This window comes from Biomphalaria glabrata, chromosome 7 (genome assembly GCF_947242115.1).
Source record: "Biomphalaria glabrata chromosome 7, xgBioGlab47.1, whole genome shotgun sequence".
NCBI lineage: Eukaryota > Metazoa > Mollusca > Gastropoda > Planorbidae > Biomphalaria > Biomphalaria glabrata.
The window spans coordinates 5,889,288-5,908,459 of NC_074717.1; the positions used below are offsets into that span (position 1 = coordinate 5,889,288).

The 19,172-nt window shown below is 35.6% G+C and overlaps 1 protein-coding gene and 1 long non-coding RNA gene across 3 annotated transcripts; one reads left to right on the forward strand and one right to left on the reverse strand.

Annotated features, from left to right (window-relative positions):
* Window positions 1-1,342: 1,342 nt before the first annotated feature.
* LOC129927238 (uncharacterized) lies at window positions 1,343-3,874 on the forward strand. Its single transcript, XR_008778869.1, has 2 exons — window positions 1,343-1,518; window positions 2,982-3,874. It is a non-coding gene; the product is annotated as an uncharacterized LOC129927238 (long non-coding RNA).
* LOC106077960 (phosphoenolpyruvate carboxykinase, cytosolic [GTP]-like) lies at window positions 3,354-11,260 on the reverse strand. Of its 2 annotated transcripts, none has more exons than XM_056035167.1 (9): window positions 11,136-11,260; window positions 8,761-9,033; window positions 8,272-8,456; window positions 7,963-8,166; window positions 7,117-7,304; window positions 6,744-6,960; window positions 6,188-6,395; window positions 5,533-5,732; window positions 3,354-5,202 (listed from the first exon to the last, which is right to left on the reverse strand). In XM_056035167.1, the coding sequence occupies exons 1-9, from the start codon at window positions 11,177-11,179 to the stop codon at window positions 4,739-4,741; spliced, it is 1,983 nt and encodes a 660-aa protein (XP_055891142.1). In that variant the 5' UTR covers window positions 11,180-11,260; the 3' UTR covers window positions 3,354-4,738. The 2 variants fall into 2 exon arrangements, with proteins under 2 accessions (XP_055891142.1, XP_055891143.1); XM_056035168.1 differs by lacking the exon at window positions 11,136-11,260 and adding an exon at window positions 10,263-10,617.
* Between the last annotated feature and the right edge of the window lie 7,912 nt (window positions 11,261-19,172).

A 19,172-nucleotide genomic window follows, 5' to 3' on the forward strand; every position in this document is an offset into this window, starting at 1 on the left:
AAAAAAGAAGATGATTACGTCCTACGCGTCATGCAGTCATGCATATTAACCAATGACTTAAATTCTGCCAAGTTACTGGTTTTCCTGGCTAGCTCAGGCAACCCATTCCATGCTCTGATAGCACTAGGGAAGAAGGAGTATTTGTACAAATTTGTCCTAGCATATAGAATGAGGAATGTGCCTTTATCTTTGTGTCTTTCTGAGTATGTTATTAAATATTGTATTAGAAGATTATGTTTTATGTATAATTGCTACTTTACTTTTGCGTATTCTGTCCTGAAGGTTTTCTAAATTTAGTGATTTTACTAAAGGTGTTACTATAGTCAAATGTGAATATTCGTTTGTTATGAATCTCACTGCTCTATTTTGTGTCTGTTCCAGTTTCTTTATGTTTTCTTGAGTTGAGGGGTCCCAAACAGAGGATGCATATATTCTATTATTGGCATAACCAAGGTTAAATAACATTTTATTTTTATATTCTTATTTGATTTATAGAAATTTCTTTTAATAAACCCTAATGCTTTGTTTGATTTTTTGATAGTTTCATCAATATGTGGATTCCATGACAGTTTTTCATTTATTTTAAGAATCTCACTGCTCTATTTTGTGTCTGTTCCAGTTTCTTTATGTTTTCTTGAGTTGAGGGGTCCCAAACAGAGGATGCATATATTCTATTATTGGCATAACCAAGGTTAAATAACATTTTATTTTTATATTCTTATTTGATTTATAGAAATTTCTTTTAATAAACCCTAATGCTTTGTTTGATTTTTTGATAGTTTCATCAATATGTGGATTCCATGACAGTTTTTCATTTATTTTAACACCTATAGGTATTTTGCGTTTGTGTTACTGGTTTACCATGAATAAGATAAGTGGGATTAACTTGGGAGACACTGCTTTAAACTATCTGACATTTAGAAGACATGCATTATGGCAGGGGTTCTCAACCTGTGGGTCGCGACTCCCTTTGGGGTAGATTGACGATTTGCAAGAGGTCGCCTAAGACCATCGAAAATATGGATTGTTTTTGTCTATTCTTCTATTGCTGTGTGGATGGGGGTTGCCGCAGAGTGGGGATTGTAATAAGGGGTCGCCGAGCTTAAAAGGTTGAGAACCCCTGCATTATGGCAATAAAGCCGGCCACAAATAATTGGAGGCCCTAGAGGCGAAGTGAATGAATATTATAATCACCTTAAATTGTTTATTATTGTGATCTCCCTTTGAAATATGACATGTTCATACATTTTAAGCTTTCATTAATTTAGAATTACTAAAATGAGGTTACTGGTGTATTTGATGAAATCAGTATATTTTGTGATTTAATACTGCTATATGTCGTGCGCATCTGGTAGGGTATTTTCGTTTGAGCACCATAAGGTCTTATTAGTTCTGTTTCTAAGGATGCGCTATATTGGTGTCATTGTTCTTTTGTTGTGCCTTGAGATGAGTCTCTTTGTGTTCTCTTGGGGTGCCTTGAGATTGAGTTATCTGTGCGGTGTTATTCCCCAGTATTGGGTAAGTTAGTTTATTTTACTATCTTCTACATGTCGTAGCTTTACAATCGTTTCTTTAATAATCGTGAGAATGGCGGTATCAAAGGAGTGTGTATTTTTCTTATCTAGGGACGCAGGCTTGGGACTCTGCTGGAGTCAAGTCTGAGTTGTAGGCTTGGTAGTTGACTATTGCCCGTTGGCGTTGGGTTGGCGTTGTGAAGCCTGATTGACTATGGCACTGAGATTAAGGTGTGCTATAGCCCTTTGAATGTAATCTGTAATTGCCATTGATATTTATTCATAATGTATGCCTTATAATATCATATATATCATTAACTCATTAAACCTTTGTTGTTATATGCAATATTGTTATTCACTAGTATACGTTAATAGTTGGTTTATTCGTTCCTAGATATGTATTGCATAAATTGATTACTAGACTGTTAGGGGTGCCCAGGCAGACGAGCCAAGGCTAAATTATAACCCCGGCATAAAGCTAATAAACACTGCTCAGGTGGGGAGCCCGGCGGAGTACATCATACCCTAGATGAGCGCGAGGACAAAACCCACCTGACACTATAGGCCCCAGTTTTAATAAATACATGAGGAAAACAGCTGGTCTCTGATATCTGGAGAGCTCTCACGAAAGAAAAGACTTTGCAGTAAATGGGTGCAGAAGATGAAACAGCTTTGTCTGTACTAAATGTGTCTAAATATTTAGGTCGCAACTGGGTTAGCGTTGTCACATGACATACTGCACTCGAAGACAATGCTTTGTCACATCATATTTGTGAGAATTAGAAATCCCTAGAATCACCGTCATTGTGGTGAATTGTGATATGCAATAGTCGTGAGTAGTAGTAAACTCTTTGAATCTTAGGTACAGATCAAGATTGAATTAGTGTAGCTCAGGACATGAGACAAGCGGTAGAGTTTTATACATAGCTTAAGATGGTCAGTCAGAGGCCATTGTTTGGTGAATTATCTTTATGCCTGTAGAATTCTTTTTAGTAAGCAAAGTATGAGTGGATATTTCATCTATTGTAAATTGTATAATATTTCACATTGGATTTATGTCTATACTCATGTAAAGAAAAGTAAAGTTCCCCTTTCAGTCCTTGGGTCTACAGGGCAGATGATCTAAATGTCATCTGTTTCTGTTGCCTACAGTTAACGAGGGTTTGTCATGTGGCCAGCACAATGACCAACAACTTTTACTTTTCCCACACAATGTCAGGTACCCATTACAGCTGGGTGGACTCAGAGGCGCCCAAATATCCCAAAATTTAAAATCCCAGTCTTCACCAGGAATCAAACCCAGGACCCCTGTTCGGAAGCAAAAGTGCTTTACCACTCAGCCACTGCATCTCTCTACACTCGTGGTGTAGTTAAAAGTATTATCTTAATATTAAAGTATTTGGTGATAAAGTTCTATCTATGTGTCTCAACAGAAGTTTCTTAATTCTTGTAACTTATAACCTACAGGTATTATACATCCTTACATCATCGACATTAGATTGCCTACATAATGGATGGCTGCTTGGTCATGCAGTTTGCGCACTGGACTGTCATTTGGATTTATTGATGGTCCCGGGTTCAAACCCTGCCCATTCCTATCCACCGTCGTCCTGTGGGAGATTTGGACTAGGAAGTAAATTATCTTCAACTCTGAAGGAACATCCGAAACATGTAAAACATTTTACGAACATATTAAATTGAACCCGGTGTAACCAGAACAACAATGTTACCTTATATTGTGTGATGTTGCCCTTGGTTTATTTCTAGGATGATAAATAGAACGCAAAAAAAACTGGGGGATAAAAAAAATGACTAAAAAAAAAAAAAAAAACATTAAGCCACATTAATCTCTTGTATTTTATTAACATTTGTATGTATATGTACAGAGTTTTCAAACTTGACAAGTAGAGCCCCTATACAGCAAACTGTAAACAATAGTTTATGTTTGCAAAGTATTACACAAGTTCAACAAATAAACACTATTTACATTGTAAATTGCAATAAAACAGGAACATATGTACATTATAAAGGATATATCACCAGATCATTATGATATTCATATGGGTAAAAAAAAAGGGGGGCAAGGGAAATGAAATGACCATATATGATCCAATTTACTGTACAGGCACAATGTAGATGGTCAGAAACAAACACTTTCATCATATGTACAATCATTGTCAAAATTTTCATTATGAAAAAAATTTTCACTCATAGTTAAGCTTCTTATTCAATTCACGCAGAATAGAAAAATTCAACTCTCATTCACGGACAACAATCAAGACTCAACTGGAAAACAGATTTGTAACTGTTTTACTCATAACAATCTTATAATTAACAAATTAAATCCTAAAAAATAAACACTCCAAACTATTCAATGAACACTCCTTGCTCTGATAAACTTATATACAGGTCCAAACAAGACACTGATTCCACAGAAAATACTAACACATCATTAATGGGACCCCCCAAATATTCTATTTGGCACTAGACTTATGCAATGAAAAAAACAAAAAAACTGCTATTGAAGTCAAAGACAAAACATTTAAAAAAAAAAAACAATATACGTAGGTCTATAATTACCTAGAAAATAAACCTGCAAATACAAAGCAATGAAAGCCCTGGATGGTTAAACATAAGCCATTTAGTGTTAGGAACATTAATAGTTCTAAATAAAAGTGGACAAGGCATATTTCAATGATTTATCAGATCCATATACATGATTTTAATGAAACATGGGGTCAGATTTCACCCCGCAGATTAACATTAAAATGTATTTTTTAAAAGGTGTTTATTAGATAAAAAACAACAACATGTGACTATCAAAATATGCATACAGAATAAAAATTTATAATGAACTAAATGAAAACAAAATGGAATATCGTTTGTTTTTTTCAACAAGATTTAAAGTGTTTGTATATATGATAGAAATGTATACTTGCACACTGTTTTTTTAGCCAGTCATAATAGAAAACAATGTTTGTTTTACCATGACTGAATGGAATGCTTACAAAATATAATGTACATGATATACAAAGCGATTTATTATCAAATATATTTTTTTCAATATATATATAACAAAGGATAATCTCAGTTCTCTGACAAATCCAGCAACAAAACAAAATCAACAGCTTTTCTTTTTTTTTATAATTCAGTATGGATTCTTTGCTCCAGATTTTTTTTTTTTATAATTCAGTATGGATTCTTTGCTCCAGATTTATTTTTTTTTATAATTCAGTATGGATTCTTTGCTCCAGATTTTTCAGTTCTCCCATTATTTCTTTGGGGAGATCATCATTGACCTGCTCATCAAAATACTTGTAAATGGCATTCACCTCATTCTCCCAGAACTCTCTGGGCAAACTGAAAAGGGCATCAAGATCGACTGGCTCCTCGAGGCCTTCAAGGTTGAGAGAGTCGAATTTCGGCACATAGCCGATGGCAGTCTTCTTAGCAATGTCTTCATTGTTGCATCTGCGAACAATCCAGTCTAACACTCTGGCATTCTCCCCGAAACCTGGCCAAAGGAAACTGTTGTTAGGGCCACCCTTGCGGAACCAATTGACGTGAAAGATCTTGGGAAGAACTAGTCCCTCTTTCTGCCCAAAACTGAGCCAATGTTTCAAATAATCTCCAAAGTTGTAGCCAAAGAATGGGCGCATGGCAAAGGGATCATGCATAATTTGCTTAGCTGAAAAGAAACAAAAATTCAAATTATTGATACCTGCACTTTAGAAAAAAATTTAAAGAGTATGTTTGCATTAGAGATCTAAATGCCTATAATTAATAATTCATAAATTATATTCTCAATGAAAGTGTAGTATAATGTTGCTTGAACAATCCTCATTTGCCTTATTTAATCACTTTGTGAGGTAAACCTCAAAGCTTCTTTGAGTGCCACCTACAATCCTAGTTCTCAAAGCTTGACAGTAAAGTGTTTTAACTGCCCATCAACTACATTTCCTTAAATGAAACCAAAATTTTTAAATTTTCTGTTTAAATATAAAATGTTCAAACCTACCAACATGTTCAGCTGCAGCGGTCGACTCAGACCTCATGGAAGCACCAATAAACACACCATGCTGCCAGTTAAAAGATTCATAGACCAGAGGTACACCAGTGGGGCGACGGCCACCAAAAATGATGGCATCGATAGGAACACCTTGAGGGTCTTCCCATGCAGGATCCATGATAGGACACTGTTCAGCAGGAGTGCAGAACCTGGAACAAATTTAGCATGCATACATTATCATGTTGACCGTCTAATACTAAAAAACAAAAATGTTTCCATTCCTATCAAGAGACAATGGACTACATTAAGTGATAATCAACCCTTAAAGGTGTTGTGACTAGCACAGTGACCAACTGTTTAAAGTTCTCTTATTTATTTATAAGCCCATTACGAAAAAAAATTAAAATTCCTGAAATAGATTACAATGTCGAATGACTAACAACATAGACTTAATAAACTGAATTTGTTTTGAACCTGATAATATGGAAAGAAAAACTTTTACATAAAATGTACTTAGAAATTTCCTTAAAAAAAAAAAAAAAATGCCAGCCTTCACTTTGACCAAGATTCAAACCCTTCAACAACCCAAACAATTTACAACTGTCTTCAAAAAAAATCTTACTCATGATGAGAACAACTTGCTTTCTTATGATTTGAAAATTACCTTGAATTAGCATGAGCAGCGGGTCGGTCAGATTCTTCTTTCTTCCAGTCTTCATCACCGAGCCAGGATTTGATTTTCACACCTTGTTCAATCTCTTTTTCTAATCCTTCCCAGAATACTCCACCATCGCTGGTCTCTGCTACATTTGTGAAGATTGTGTTGGCTTTAATAGTCTGCATTGCAATAGGATTTGTTTTCATAGATGTTCCTGAAGAAACAAAATAAAACATTTATTTTGAAATCTTTGTATCATTGCATTTAAATTACAATAATGGGTAGCTGCAAAATGCAAAACTTCTGAGGAATAAATTTTTAAATAATTTAATTTTAGAGAATCATTATGATCCCAATGGGAAAAAGTATAAATAATTGAAGACATATTTAAAATGCAAAAAAGAAAGGTAATTTTGGGTCTTCAATTAATTTTTAAAAGCCAGAGGATTTTATAAAAAAAAATAATAGTCTAAATCTCTTATGTTGATAATTATAAATACTAATTTGTTAGAACCATTTTTTAAGACAGGACAAATAGATTAGTTGAAAACAATTCACAAACCTGGAGCAACACCAAAGAAACCAGCTTCTGGGTTAATAGCTCTAAGTCTTCCCTGGTCATCAAAGCGCATCCAGGCAATGTCATCTCCAACACATGTGATTTTGTAATTGCTGAGGGTTGGGGTCATCATGGCCAAATTTGTTTTGCCACATGCACTGGGGAAAGCTGCTGCAATGTATTTCTTTACTCCAGTGGTTTTATTTTCAATTCCTAAAATCTAAAAGAAAAATAAATATCCCTGATGATTACACATGTAAGCAAAAACTATATATTATATGAGTGAGTCTGGTGTGAATTATATAAAATGTATTCATGAAGAGCAAGAAAAGTATTTTAGAAATTTATTTAGATATACAATGGAGTTTAAATTTACCAGCATGTGTTCGGCTAACCATCCTTCTCTGTGACCGAGAATTGAGCCAATACGAAGGGCAAAGCACTTTTTGCCTAGCAAAGAATTTCCTCCATAGCCACTTCCAAAGGAACAGATTTCATTTCTTTCTGGTAAATGAGCCACCAAAGTCATTTTGGGATAGCATGGCCAATTATTGTGTAGAGGTGCTGTGGACAATTAATAGATTATTAAATTTTTGGTGTAATTAACTTGTAGGCATATTTATATTTAATATGAAATTAAACAACATTTTTTTTTAAATATGACTCTAAGTTAACATTAAACAAACGTATTTAAAAAAAAAAAGATTATAGGTTATGTGCATGTGTTAATGAGGTTGTTCAGGTTCATATTTATCAGAGATTTGAATTTTGAGAAACCATAGATTTTACATTTTGATTCAATTAACTCAAGTCAAGCAAGACCTGCCCTTGTGGAGCATCACCAGAGTATGCTCACCATGTCCTTCAAAGATGTATACTACATCAAAAGGCCCAAACAAGAATCTGGCCCCTAAACCTTCCTATAGAACAAAAACTATACAGAGAACTGCCTGATCTGAAAACCACTGCAGTTCATCTCGGATATAGGATTACTGATCTGAACTCTCCAACATGTAAAATGAGACCGAAGAACTCATTCCATGCTTGAAAGGTATTTGAAAGAAAAGTTGTTTTTAAAATCCTATCTCATGAAGTAAACTTGTTATTCTTGTGTCTGTGTATCTTTATGAGTATTTATTTGATAATTCTTTTATGCTTTGTTTAGTGCAATAGTACTATTTAATTTTCTAGAAATAAAAAAAAAACCTAGTAGACTACTCACAGGTAAGAGGGAGAGGTCGACCAACTGAATGAAGACATTTCACAAAGTTGTCGTCTTTGAGAGCTTGAAGAATATTTGTACCCATTCTAGTCATTATTCTCATACTGGCCACCACATAGGCAGAGTCTGTGAGCTGGATGCCAATCTTGGACATGGGAGACCCAAGAGGTCCCATACTGAATGGAATAATGAACATTGTCCTCCCTAGAGAAAATAAACAAGATATAGTAGAATTAAGTTGAACTCAAAGCAAAAAAAGAAGAAAATGTTTTCACTTTCACCTAGTTCTGTACAATTCTCTTGCATTACCTTTCATACAATCAGGGAATCTCATGTTCAACTCATTGTCCATATCATCAGGGGACATCCAATTACCAAGCTGACTTTTGGCTCCATATTTAGGCGTGGGTACTGTGTCCCTCTGCAAATCTGAGGAGATGTAGGTCAGTCTTTCAACACGGGCTACGTCTGCTGGGTCTGTTTTTGCCAACCAACTGTAAAATAAAAATTCAATTAAATCAGGAATTCAGATGAATTATAAATATACACATTTTTCCCCTTCAATTTTCTCAGTTCAATTAGTCTAGAGCTATGTCATACCTAAGCTTAGAAAGCATTATCGCTTACAATATTGGATTAGACTAGATTTTTTACTCTAAACTTTGAAATAGTAAATAGAAAAGGGAGGTAATCCTACAAATTACATACTGACAATTATTCGATGATAGTGTTGCCTTTAATTAGAAAAAAAAAAAACTGTTTTAATATTTAAATAACATATATATATATAGTACTGACCAATTGTTATATTTGGGTAATTTTTTAATGATCCCATCTTTCTGTAAAATATACGTCAGCAGTTCATTCTCACGCTCTGAGCCATCACAGATGTGAATTGTGTCTGGTTTGCACAGGCGAACACTTTCCTCAACGTAGTGACGCACTTTGTTGGGCAGGGCATTGAAGTCGCCGTAGATGACCCTTGTGTAGTCGAACAGTGCTGGTGTGGTCGACAGTGGAGCTGTGATAAAATTTGGCCTTTCATTTTTCAAAAGCCTTGCGGGAATACGTCTGCAAAATACAAAAGTTGTTTCCCTTTGTGATTCTTTCGTAAAATACGTTAAAATCTATATCTTATATATCTTATGCGTGTGCTATGTAGCACTTTTTTTTTTTTATTTAACCACGTAGACCCAGATAGATCGAATCGGCTATCGTACGAAATAATTTGTGCTAAAATTTGGCCTTTCATTTTTCAAAAGCCTTGCGGGAATACGTCTGCAAAATACAAAAGTTGTTTCCCTTTGTGATTCTTTCGTAAAATACGTTAAAATCTATAGCCATCTATATCTTATATATCTTTTGCCTTATGCGTGTGCTACGTAGCACTTTTTTTATAATTTAACCACGTAGACCTAGATAGATCGAATCGGCTATCGTACGAAATAAATGCTAAAGCAGCATTTCTGGTTGAATCGATGGTTGTCGGTTGTGTGTAAGGGAGATTAGGCGGCTATACAATGGGAAATGGGTAACGCCGAAAGGTGTGAATATACAGAAATTGCTAAAGTTAAAATATTTAATTAAATATGTTTTAATTAATGATAATAACCCTAAGTTACAATTTTATTGTCTATCTATAATCTATACCTTTTTTATATAGTATTTTAGTGCCATAAAATTATTAAAATCATAAATACAAGAATGGATTACAATCGGGCCCACTACCAAACTCTATCATAGGCCTATATGATTACATTGTATTACATGTTATTAAAAAAAGTGCTTTTTATTGATGATACATATAGTACAATAGTGTTAAGCGCTGAATATAGTCTAGAAAAATATACAATCTAAAATCTAGATCTAGACATTTCTAGATCTATTAGTCGTCTATTAAAATAGTTAAAAATGAGTTTGTAAATTACTATGCAGCGCTCTATACTCTATAGACTTGTAAATCATTCATACCATAGATGAATAAAATCATTAAATCCCTACACTATTAATAGTATTAAGAATACAATCGATTCTTTATAGAATCTAAATCTAGATCTACATCTCGACTCTAGACTAAGTATACGACAGTATACGTCGGTATTCAACAGTCGCCGGTAGGTGTGGCAGATTCCAGTGCTTCGTATTGGTTAACTTTTATTACTTTTAAAGTCCCACGCTTTGACATTCTGACATTTAGATCTAGGCCATTAATATATAATGGTTATATATGAAAATGTAGATTATATATATTTTTTTAAATCTTTCTTTTTGCATTAGTAGGACTAAAAAAAAAAACTTACCTTGCAACTCTCAAAAGGGAAATCATTTTTACTTTCCTTTTCTAATACGTCAACAGAAAAGATACGAAGTTTGGTGATCGGCTTTTTTATTCTTCTGTAAAGGTCCACGACTAACCCCGCGCTTTGAACAGCTGTTCACCTCCCACGTTAAACGCGACAGTTTCTAAATTTAGACCCGCGCGTTCAGTTAGCTCGATATTTAAAACGAGCGAGAATCATTTAGATCTATATCTAAACTAGATTTAGTCTATGTAAAATCAGATTAACGAATTGAAATTTAATTCCTAAATTCATTCAGGTTAAAATGAGTTTAGAAATCGCAGAAGTAAACGAGACCGGCTTGGTCATATTATAGGATAGCAAGTTGTCATTGTAGCCTATTCATGACCACATTTAATTCTGCTACTTCTATTGGTTGAGAATCTAGGTCGTTGTTAAGCTGGTTTAAAGGAGTTTCCCCTAAAGTTCACGCCAAACAATCTTATCAGTTACAGGGCAAATATGTGTCAGAACGAAATTCTCTTTAAAAAATACTGCTCTTTGGACAGTCATTTGTTGTTAGTTGGCCGATTTACAAATCTATTTCATGGAAAACAATTTATTTATGTAAATTTTAATGGAATAAAACAGGATCGTTAGAAGCCACTTAAACTTAAATTCGTTTGAACGATCAATGTATCTAGTTCTTATGATACATTTCTTAAAATACTCATTTATGCCCACTATATTTTAATATTATAAAATGAAAAGAGGTTTATAAAACTATTTTTTTTAATATTATATTATCTATTAGATTAGATGTATTAATTTTAAAGTAATATATTTTGATAGCTATATTATGGCATTTATACAAAAAAATATATAAAAACTTACGATTCTTCCATGACTTTTATAGAGCCGCTGTCAGTTTCAGGCATCCTGGGTATTTCTCCTATTTTACTTCTAGTATAATCCTTATATCTGTAAATTCATGTTGTGAAATATTATTTTTTCTTACATCGTTTATATATACTCTTTTTTATAGTGTAAGCACGCGCGTTGAGATCACGTGGTGAAGACGCGGAGGGATTTGCAATAAACCTCGTAAAACGATTGGTGGATACGATGACATAAGTACAATATAGGTTAAGAGAGAATGCGGTAATAATGTACTTTGAACCTGCGTCCACAGCAACCCCCCGCCTCTACCCCCTTTCAGGTCGCACTCAGCCGTATCCTGTTAGAACCGCAACACACAACGTGGGGAAAAACAGCTTATTGTCATGACACAAATGTGGAAATCGATTCTCGCGAAATGTCACACCGAAGCCAAGGCCATCTTGAAGATTGCTGACAGACAAACACTGTCATTACTGTCAGCCGGGCATATCGTGCTGTGCGCTACTCTTGTATTCTTTTGATAATTCGATCAAAGGAAAGCATGACACGAATATCTCTTTTTTGAAGTATTAAGTCCACTCAATAATTGAGACCTAAGAAGTAATGCTATATTATTCTTTCTCTTTACAAACATGTGCAGGACCGAATTTGGACTTGTTAACTCTTTCTGTCCGTAATTATTTATCACATTGTAGTGGAATCAACGTTGGTATCGTCAGTGAGGAGAGAAAGAGTTAAGGCACTAGTTAAGGTATTTGAGATAGGTGGTCCCTAGTAATCAGCATTTTAAAAAGAGTCAAGTTCCCATTTCAGACCTTGGCGATCTATAGGGTAGATGATGTTAAAGTCATCAGCCAATGGTTAACGAGCAGGGTGTCATGTGGTCAGCACATCGACCAACCGCCTTTACTAAAGTCGGGTGCCCATTAAAGTTAGGTGGACTCAGGGGCGCCCTGATAATCCCTAAGCTCAAAATCCCAGTGTTCACCGAGATTCGAACACAGGACCCCAGGTTCGAATGCCAAGCGCTTAACCACTCAACATTAGACAATTTTTTTTTTAAACTTTGCTCTCTCTTCAAAATGATTTAAAATATCCCTATGCTGTGGCTGTAAGGATTTATATTTTCATAGTACCACTAGGTCTACTTATTTTTGTGGGTGGGTCTTCACCTCAGAACACTGACGTTCAAACTACGGCCCGAAGACCATCTCCGACCCGTGCTGCAGTTCATAATGTTTGCTCACCGTGTAGAATGAGGCCGTTAATGGTAGGTTCTTTTGGATTCAATTTTTTAAAACATGTTTTTGTTTTTCAATAATGCGGTCCTTGTCACACGTGTAGAGAATTCAAATGTGGCTCCCGGACTGGAAAAGAATGCTGGGTACCCATGTCTTACAGTGTGCTTAAAACATCTTTATACAATTACATTTTCCTGAAACTCGGTTTATTTATAAGGATTTCACCCTCAAAATGGCTACAGTTTTTAAAATAATGAGAGTATATAAAAAGAAGTGCTAAGTTTGTGATAAAGTTTGACAAAGATAAGACTTGACTCGTTTTTATGCACTGAACCTTTGGACTAGTTTGCGGACAGCTCGTTCGACTTGACGGGCTTAGAGGTTTATGGTTTTGCTTATTTGTTTAATTTGCTGTCTCTATTAATAACAGAAGGAAGTGAATCTAATATTGCTTAACCGTAATGTTTTTATTTCATTACTTAAGCAATTCATTTTTTCGTTCGTATCGGTTCCTAGGCTATGTAGGCCTCTTTGCGTCCCATCCCTATGCTTCTCTCTCTCTCTCTTCTTTCCCTCTATTTTTGTCTTTTGTTCTGTCGTTCTATTTTTTTCTTGTTTCTTTGTCTCTATTTCTTTCTCAATCTCTTCCTCTTTTTTTCTTACTCTTTAGCCCCATTTCTGTCTTACTCTCCTCGTATTATTCTCTCTCTCTCTCTCTCTCTCTCTCTCTCTCTCTCTCAGTGTCTCTCATTCTGTCTCTATCTTTCCATTTCCAACTCTTTCTCTCTCTCTCTCTCTCACTTTCTCCTTTACTCTTTCTCTCGCTCTTTCTCTTTCTCCATTTCTCTCTCTCCTTTTTTTTTGTCTCTTTTGAGCCCTTCTCTTCTCCCATCTCTTGCTCTCTCTCTCTCTCTCTCTCTCTCTATCTATCTATCTGTCTATCTATCTATCTATCTGTCTGTCTGTCTGTCTGTCTGTCTGTCTGTCTGTCTGTCTGTCTGTCTGTCTGTCTATCTATCTATCTATCTATCTATCTATCTATCTATCTATCTATCTCATTCTCTCTCTTTCTGTGTACTTTGTTCCCACGATTGATGACCTGGGTGGAAGAATGTAGGTCAAAGTTCTGACCAGACCTGTACAATACATTGACTGAAGTGATTCAGCCCTAATTTACACCTGGTAGAAGCACTATTAACAGAGGGGCTCTAAAAGGTGCCCACAGCTCTTGCAGAATATACAGATATATACATGTGTTTCCCATGATACAATAGTGAATTAGCATAATCTGTTAACGATCAATTTTTTTTTATAGTTTGGAAAGCAATGGTTGAAAACAATATAGCCATGTTAATAATATAAAAGGCACTTTTTTTTCTATCGGAATGGTTTATGATTAGATATCCCTACGCTCCATTAACCTACTTGACCATACAGTAAGCCCAAAACCTCGTTATATGGAGATAAAAAAGGTTATATCAAATTTACAGTTAATTCTAAGTCTTTAGTCTCGCTGTGGATCAATACAAATGATTCGGTTATTTCTATATAATTCCTTATATAAAAATTCCAAAACGTTTTATAGGCTATTTGTTGACATTGTTGAAGACTATTAAAGTACAAATTAACTGCGCATGCTCCGAGTCACAAACAATGTTTCATGCTAGCACATCCACATACACACACACCACACACACACATACACAACTAAAGGATTCAGCAACTCCGCCAATGCTCGATCTCAACCCTGACATTCATAACATTGAAACACGCTTTATCAACGCTCATCTCATCAGCAGGTCGATATATTACCTCCCTTTGTCTTAGTCTTACATTGACTTTGAAGCAGGTTCTATAAATAGCGTATGACGTATTAAATCACAGACCTATATATATATAGAGAGAGATTGATATGACGCAGTACTACACGCGCATTAGCGTTTGGGCCTCGCCCTGTCTGATCGACTGTGAGAATATTACCGGCTTGTTTCCCTTTTAGAAATACGCTGTACTAAAAAAAAAATATCAAATCTGTTTAGGTCTGTGAGACTCAGACTGAAGATGTTAACCAGCAGAAGTCATGGACTGGACAGCGGTGGACATAAGTGGTCGAATCATTGTTTGACATTTCACAGAGAAAACGGGATATGAGTTCTCTTCTCTCTTTCTCTTTTCTTTCTGTCTTTTCTTTCTCTCTTCGTTCTCTTTTCTCTCTCTTCGTTCTCTTTTCTCTCTCTTCTTTCTCTCTTCTTTCTCTTTTCTCTCTCTCTTCTCTCTCTTTTCTTTCTCTTCGTTCAGTCTTTTATTTTTCTCTTCTCTCTGTCTTTCATCTTTCTCTCTTCTTTGTCTTTCATCTTTCTCTCTATGTCTTTCTGTCTCTCTCTTCTCTCTCTCTTTCTGTCTATTTCTTTCTTGTCTCTTTATCACTCCTTGTTCATGTAAATTAATCTATTTATGTGTGCATTACTTAATTAATTTATTCATTGCCCTGTATTAATTTATGCATATGTTATTTAAATCAATTGATTAATTTTGTATGTATACACCATAAAATATATCTCTATTTAATTTATTAATAATAATGTATATTCTACTTGGACCTAGATGTCCCATTCATATGCTACAATTAAAATCAATAGTAGGCCTATCTTAATGTGGGACGCGTGGGTGAGCATTAAACGCTTGGTCACATAACTGAGAAGGCTTGATTTCGCATCCTAATGTAGACTATGTGCTTAGCGCCAAAAGGCAGCACGGATACGTAACCGGGTCTCCCCGCCCCCGCTCCCACCCCACCTCCAATAAGTAAGATATAGAAGCATGGAAGACGCCTTATAAAACAGTTATAATTTTTTAAATTAAATATTATATAGAATGATAGCAATACCCACCGGCTTTGCCCGTTGATGTGTTCCCAGGCTGTTTAATTTGCCACGGACACCCCCTCCCTTCATTTCTTACTTATAAGAATATAATGATGTTAAGTTATAAATATTTGAAAAAAAAAATCATTTTCAACTTTTATGTAGATGAAATTATTAAAAATGTGTGCGCGATTAGGGACTTGAAACCAACAAAAAAAGTTGATGCTCTACCGATTAATATGCATGACTAAATGCATGACGCGTAGGACGTAGGGCCTAATCATCTTCTTTTTTGAAGTAACGTCTGTATTATATAAGATAAGAAGATAAGATCGAGCTAACCGAGTGTTATTAATGTTAAAGGAGATTACGCACTAAAAGTAAAGTGCTTACACTGAAGTATAATCGTATACTGTTTAGTAGCTCTATGATAGTCTATATGATCAAGGAACTCCTCAATACTGTTTGACATGAGAAGAAAACTGAGCTGGTTTGGTCATATTGTAAGACATGGCTCACTGTCAAAAGTTATTCTTCAAGGTACAGTAAAGGGAGTACGAAGAAAGGGTCGTCCGAAGAAAAGCTGGCTGGACAACGTCAAAGTATGGACCTCTCTCTCTCTCTCTCTCTCTCTCTCTCTCTTGATATCCTGCTAAGAACAGCTGCTGACCTGGAAAAGTGGACGGACCTTGTTACGTGAATCGTCACAGCACCCCTACGATGTGAGTCAAGGGACATGTCACAGCTGATGATATGTCTCATATTGTGTGAGAATTTATTGGATTTTTAGTTTTAGATCTATAATACATGTTCATCTAGATCAGGGGCGTAGCTAGGAATTTGCCATCATTTGGGGGCCCCCGGGGGGGTGACCTGTTTGGGGGGCGCTTGCATTTTGCGTAATATTTAATGATTATTGTAAAAAAAACACTCATTTGGGGGCCTCCCCTCAAGTGGAGGCCCCGGGGGATTTTCAAACTCTCCCCCTCCACCCCCCACCCTAGCTACGCCACTGATCTAGATCTAATCTCTTATTATAAATCACAGACGTTCCTTTGACAGAAAATAGTCTTAATAAGATAGTACTTCAGATGCCAAAGACTTCTTGTCCAGGGCTACAAGGGTTAAAATGAAACCTCTCTGGTCGACGATGAAACTAAAACTGAAACCAAAATAAAAATTACGGAATGTGCTCAACGTCACGAAAATTGAAACATGAAAAATTAAATCAGAAAATTATAAATATTAAAATTATAAAATATATTTAGTTAAAATAATTAAAATATGATTGTTTATATATATATATATATATATATATATATATATATATATATATATATATATATATATATATATATATATATATATATATATATATATATATATATATATATACTGGTAGAGGTCACTACGTGTGACCCCGGCGAGATGACACAGCAGAGAGTGTTCTCTAGAATGCACGTGTAGGCCTATAAACAAAGACAGGATGTGACGTGTCCTCACGTGATGTTTCAGAAGGTACTAGCAGTGTTTTTGCAAATTTGGAGAAGCGATTAGGGACTCTATATAAACCAGAGAGTTAATGTGAAAAGGCAATTGTCGACTTGTCGGTGGAGTCGTCGGTAGAGTCGCCTAGTGTGCGAGACAGTAGTAGAGAGACGTGTACGACTCGATGCGAGTTAACTGGAGTGGACTACTGTCGTTAAAGTCTATACATCGAACTACAGTGGACTTAAGCCGTTAGAGTCGAAGTAAGACGTGTACGGCTCTGATTTGGTAGACTTGAGTACGACTCGGAACCGCTGAGTAAAGCGGAATGCGGCTCGATGCAAGTTTAGAAGAGACGAATTGCAACGAAGTACAGTGAACTATTAACTATCAGATAATAATAATAATAATAATAATCTTTATTGTCCGTATGGAAATTTGTCTTACAATTTGTGCATTACACCAGACAAAAAACATTATAACTATAAGAAACCAAAGTGTACATTCACACCAGACTCACTCATAATTTACATGTGACAAGGTTTATACCAGATTGTTCTTATTTAATGATTTGATTGCCAGGGGAACAAAATATATTGTACAGACTTCTACGCTACTCGTTACAGTGACGAGTTTATAGTCAATAAGATTATATGAAGCTGAACGTTGAGCTATCAAGTTCTTGCATTGTTTTAATTTGTGTCTATTAGTACATTTAGCCAGAAGAATGAGAATTTAGAGAAATATGTAACAATATATATAATATAAGAAGGGTGAAAATGCAACGGTGCCTGGTGATTACATATGCCCAACCTCTGACCGCAGCTGTGTATCAAGGATTGGCCTCTTTAGTTACACAAGACAGACATATATATATGTTATATAACTATATATATATATATATATATATATATATATATATATAGTTCTTCCGCCGTGGTTCGATGATGACCGCTTTTGGGGTTTTGTGCCTCCTCATGTGGCTGGTGATCCCGGAATGTTCGGCTACACACAGGGCAGGTTATTCCAGCTGGAGCTGGTGTCATTGGTCCTGTTTTTTTGTTTTCTCTGGACGCTTTTCTTCTGCCGGCGCTGTTCTCTTGTCCTCAGCAATGTGTGTGCCAGTTTTCACAGCGCGAAGCCATGATGCTATGTCGTGTACTTCCGTCTCCCAGGTGGCGGGGTCAATGCTGAGGGATTGCAGAGTGGTTCTGATAGTGTCTATGGAGTTTTTAAGGATGTTCCTGATCAACCCAACTTTAGTGTACCCGACATTATTCCATGCTAAAAAAATATGTTGTACAAAGATATTTTTGTAAAATAATTATTTGAATAAATTATAGTTAAAACGTTTTAATTTATAAAATCTCTATATGTATTTAATTGTTTAAAATTTAGCATTAAAATAAAATTTTCTTCATAAGATTGATCAATTATGATTTTTAAAATGTTCAGATTTAGATTTTCTTAAGTTTAAAATTGTACAAATAACAAACGCACTCACATTATTCACGATAATTCTCTCCCTTTAAAGTGAAATATTAAAAAAAAAAAAACCGGATCTCTCTCTTTTGGTGAAAGATAAATTATTAAAATACCCGAGTATCAGTCAGAGCCTTCTAGTTACACATTTTATTTCGCAACGAAAAAACAAATTTCAACAAGTTCTTAGTACTGTTATTCATCTATGTTTAATATATGTATGTATCATTTGTTTCAGCACCTAGCTTCAACTCCATGTTTACATTTACAGCATTATTGCTCGTACCCACTGAAGCTTCTATATGTAATGTGTTTATGTTGTCCACTTGTCTTTGTGAGAGATATACAAAATACAATTAGATAGAGCCATCGTTTGTCTAATACATGCCTAACGGCTGTCTGTGTCGGCTCTATCGAAGTTGTTAGTGAACGGATGCTGCGAGGGTGGGGAAGGGCCATCTGGGGCTTGTGACCTTTGACCACTGGGGTGGTAATTTGCATACTGGATCAGAAGAATGTTTTTTAGGACATTCCGATGGTCTAGAGTCTAGAGGTTAGTTTCGCTTGGTGCGTTATCGCTAGGCGATATTGTCGAATCCCGAGTCACAGGTTCGAGCCTCGGTCGGCGCATGCCCTTATTTTCGTAGCATTTTAATTCACTACTTTCTCTCTTAAAAACGTGGTCCCTGGTGCTGTTATTCATTTATGTTTAATATATGTAAAATATAATAATAAGGCTAGTCTTCGAGTACGAAAATTAGTGAGGAATGCAGTATTTCCCGTGGCGGCGCAATCCCAGCAGTGACCTATATATTTTGCCACATCCAGACTGTCTGCAGTCGATTTAGATTTTCTTTTCGCCGTCTACGTTTGTCCTCGGGAGTGGATTTTCTTTTGGTCTCAAATGTGTATCCCGCGGCCTTCGTGAGTGACCTCCAGCTGTCTCGTTCTGAGGC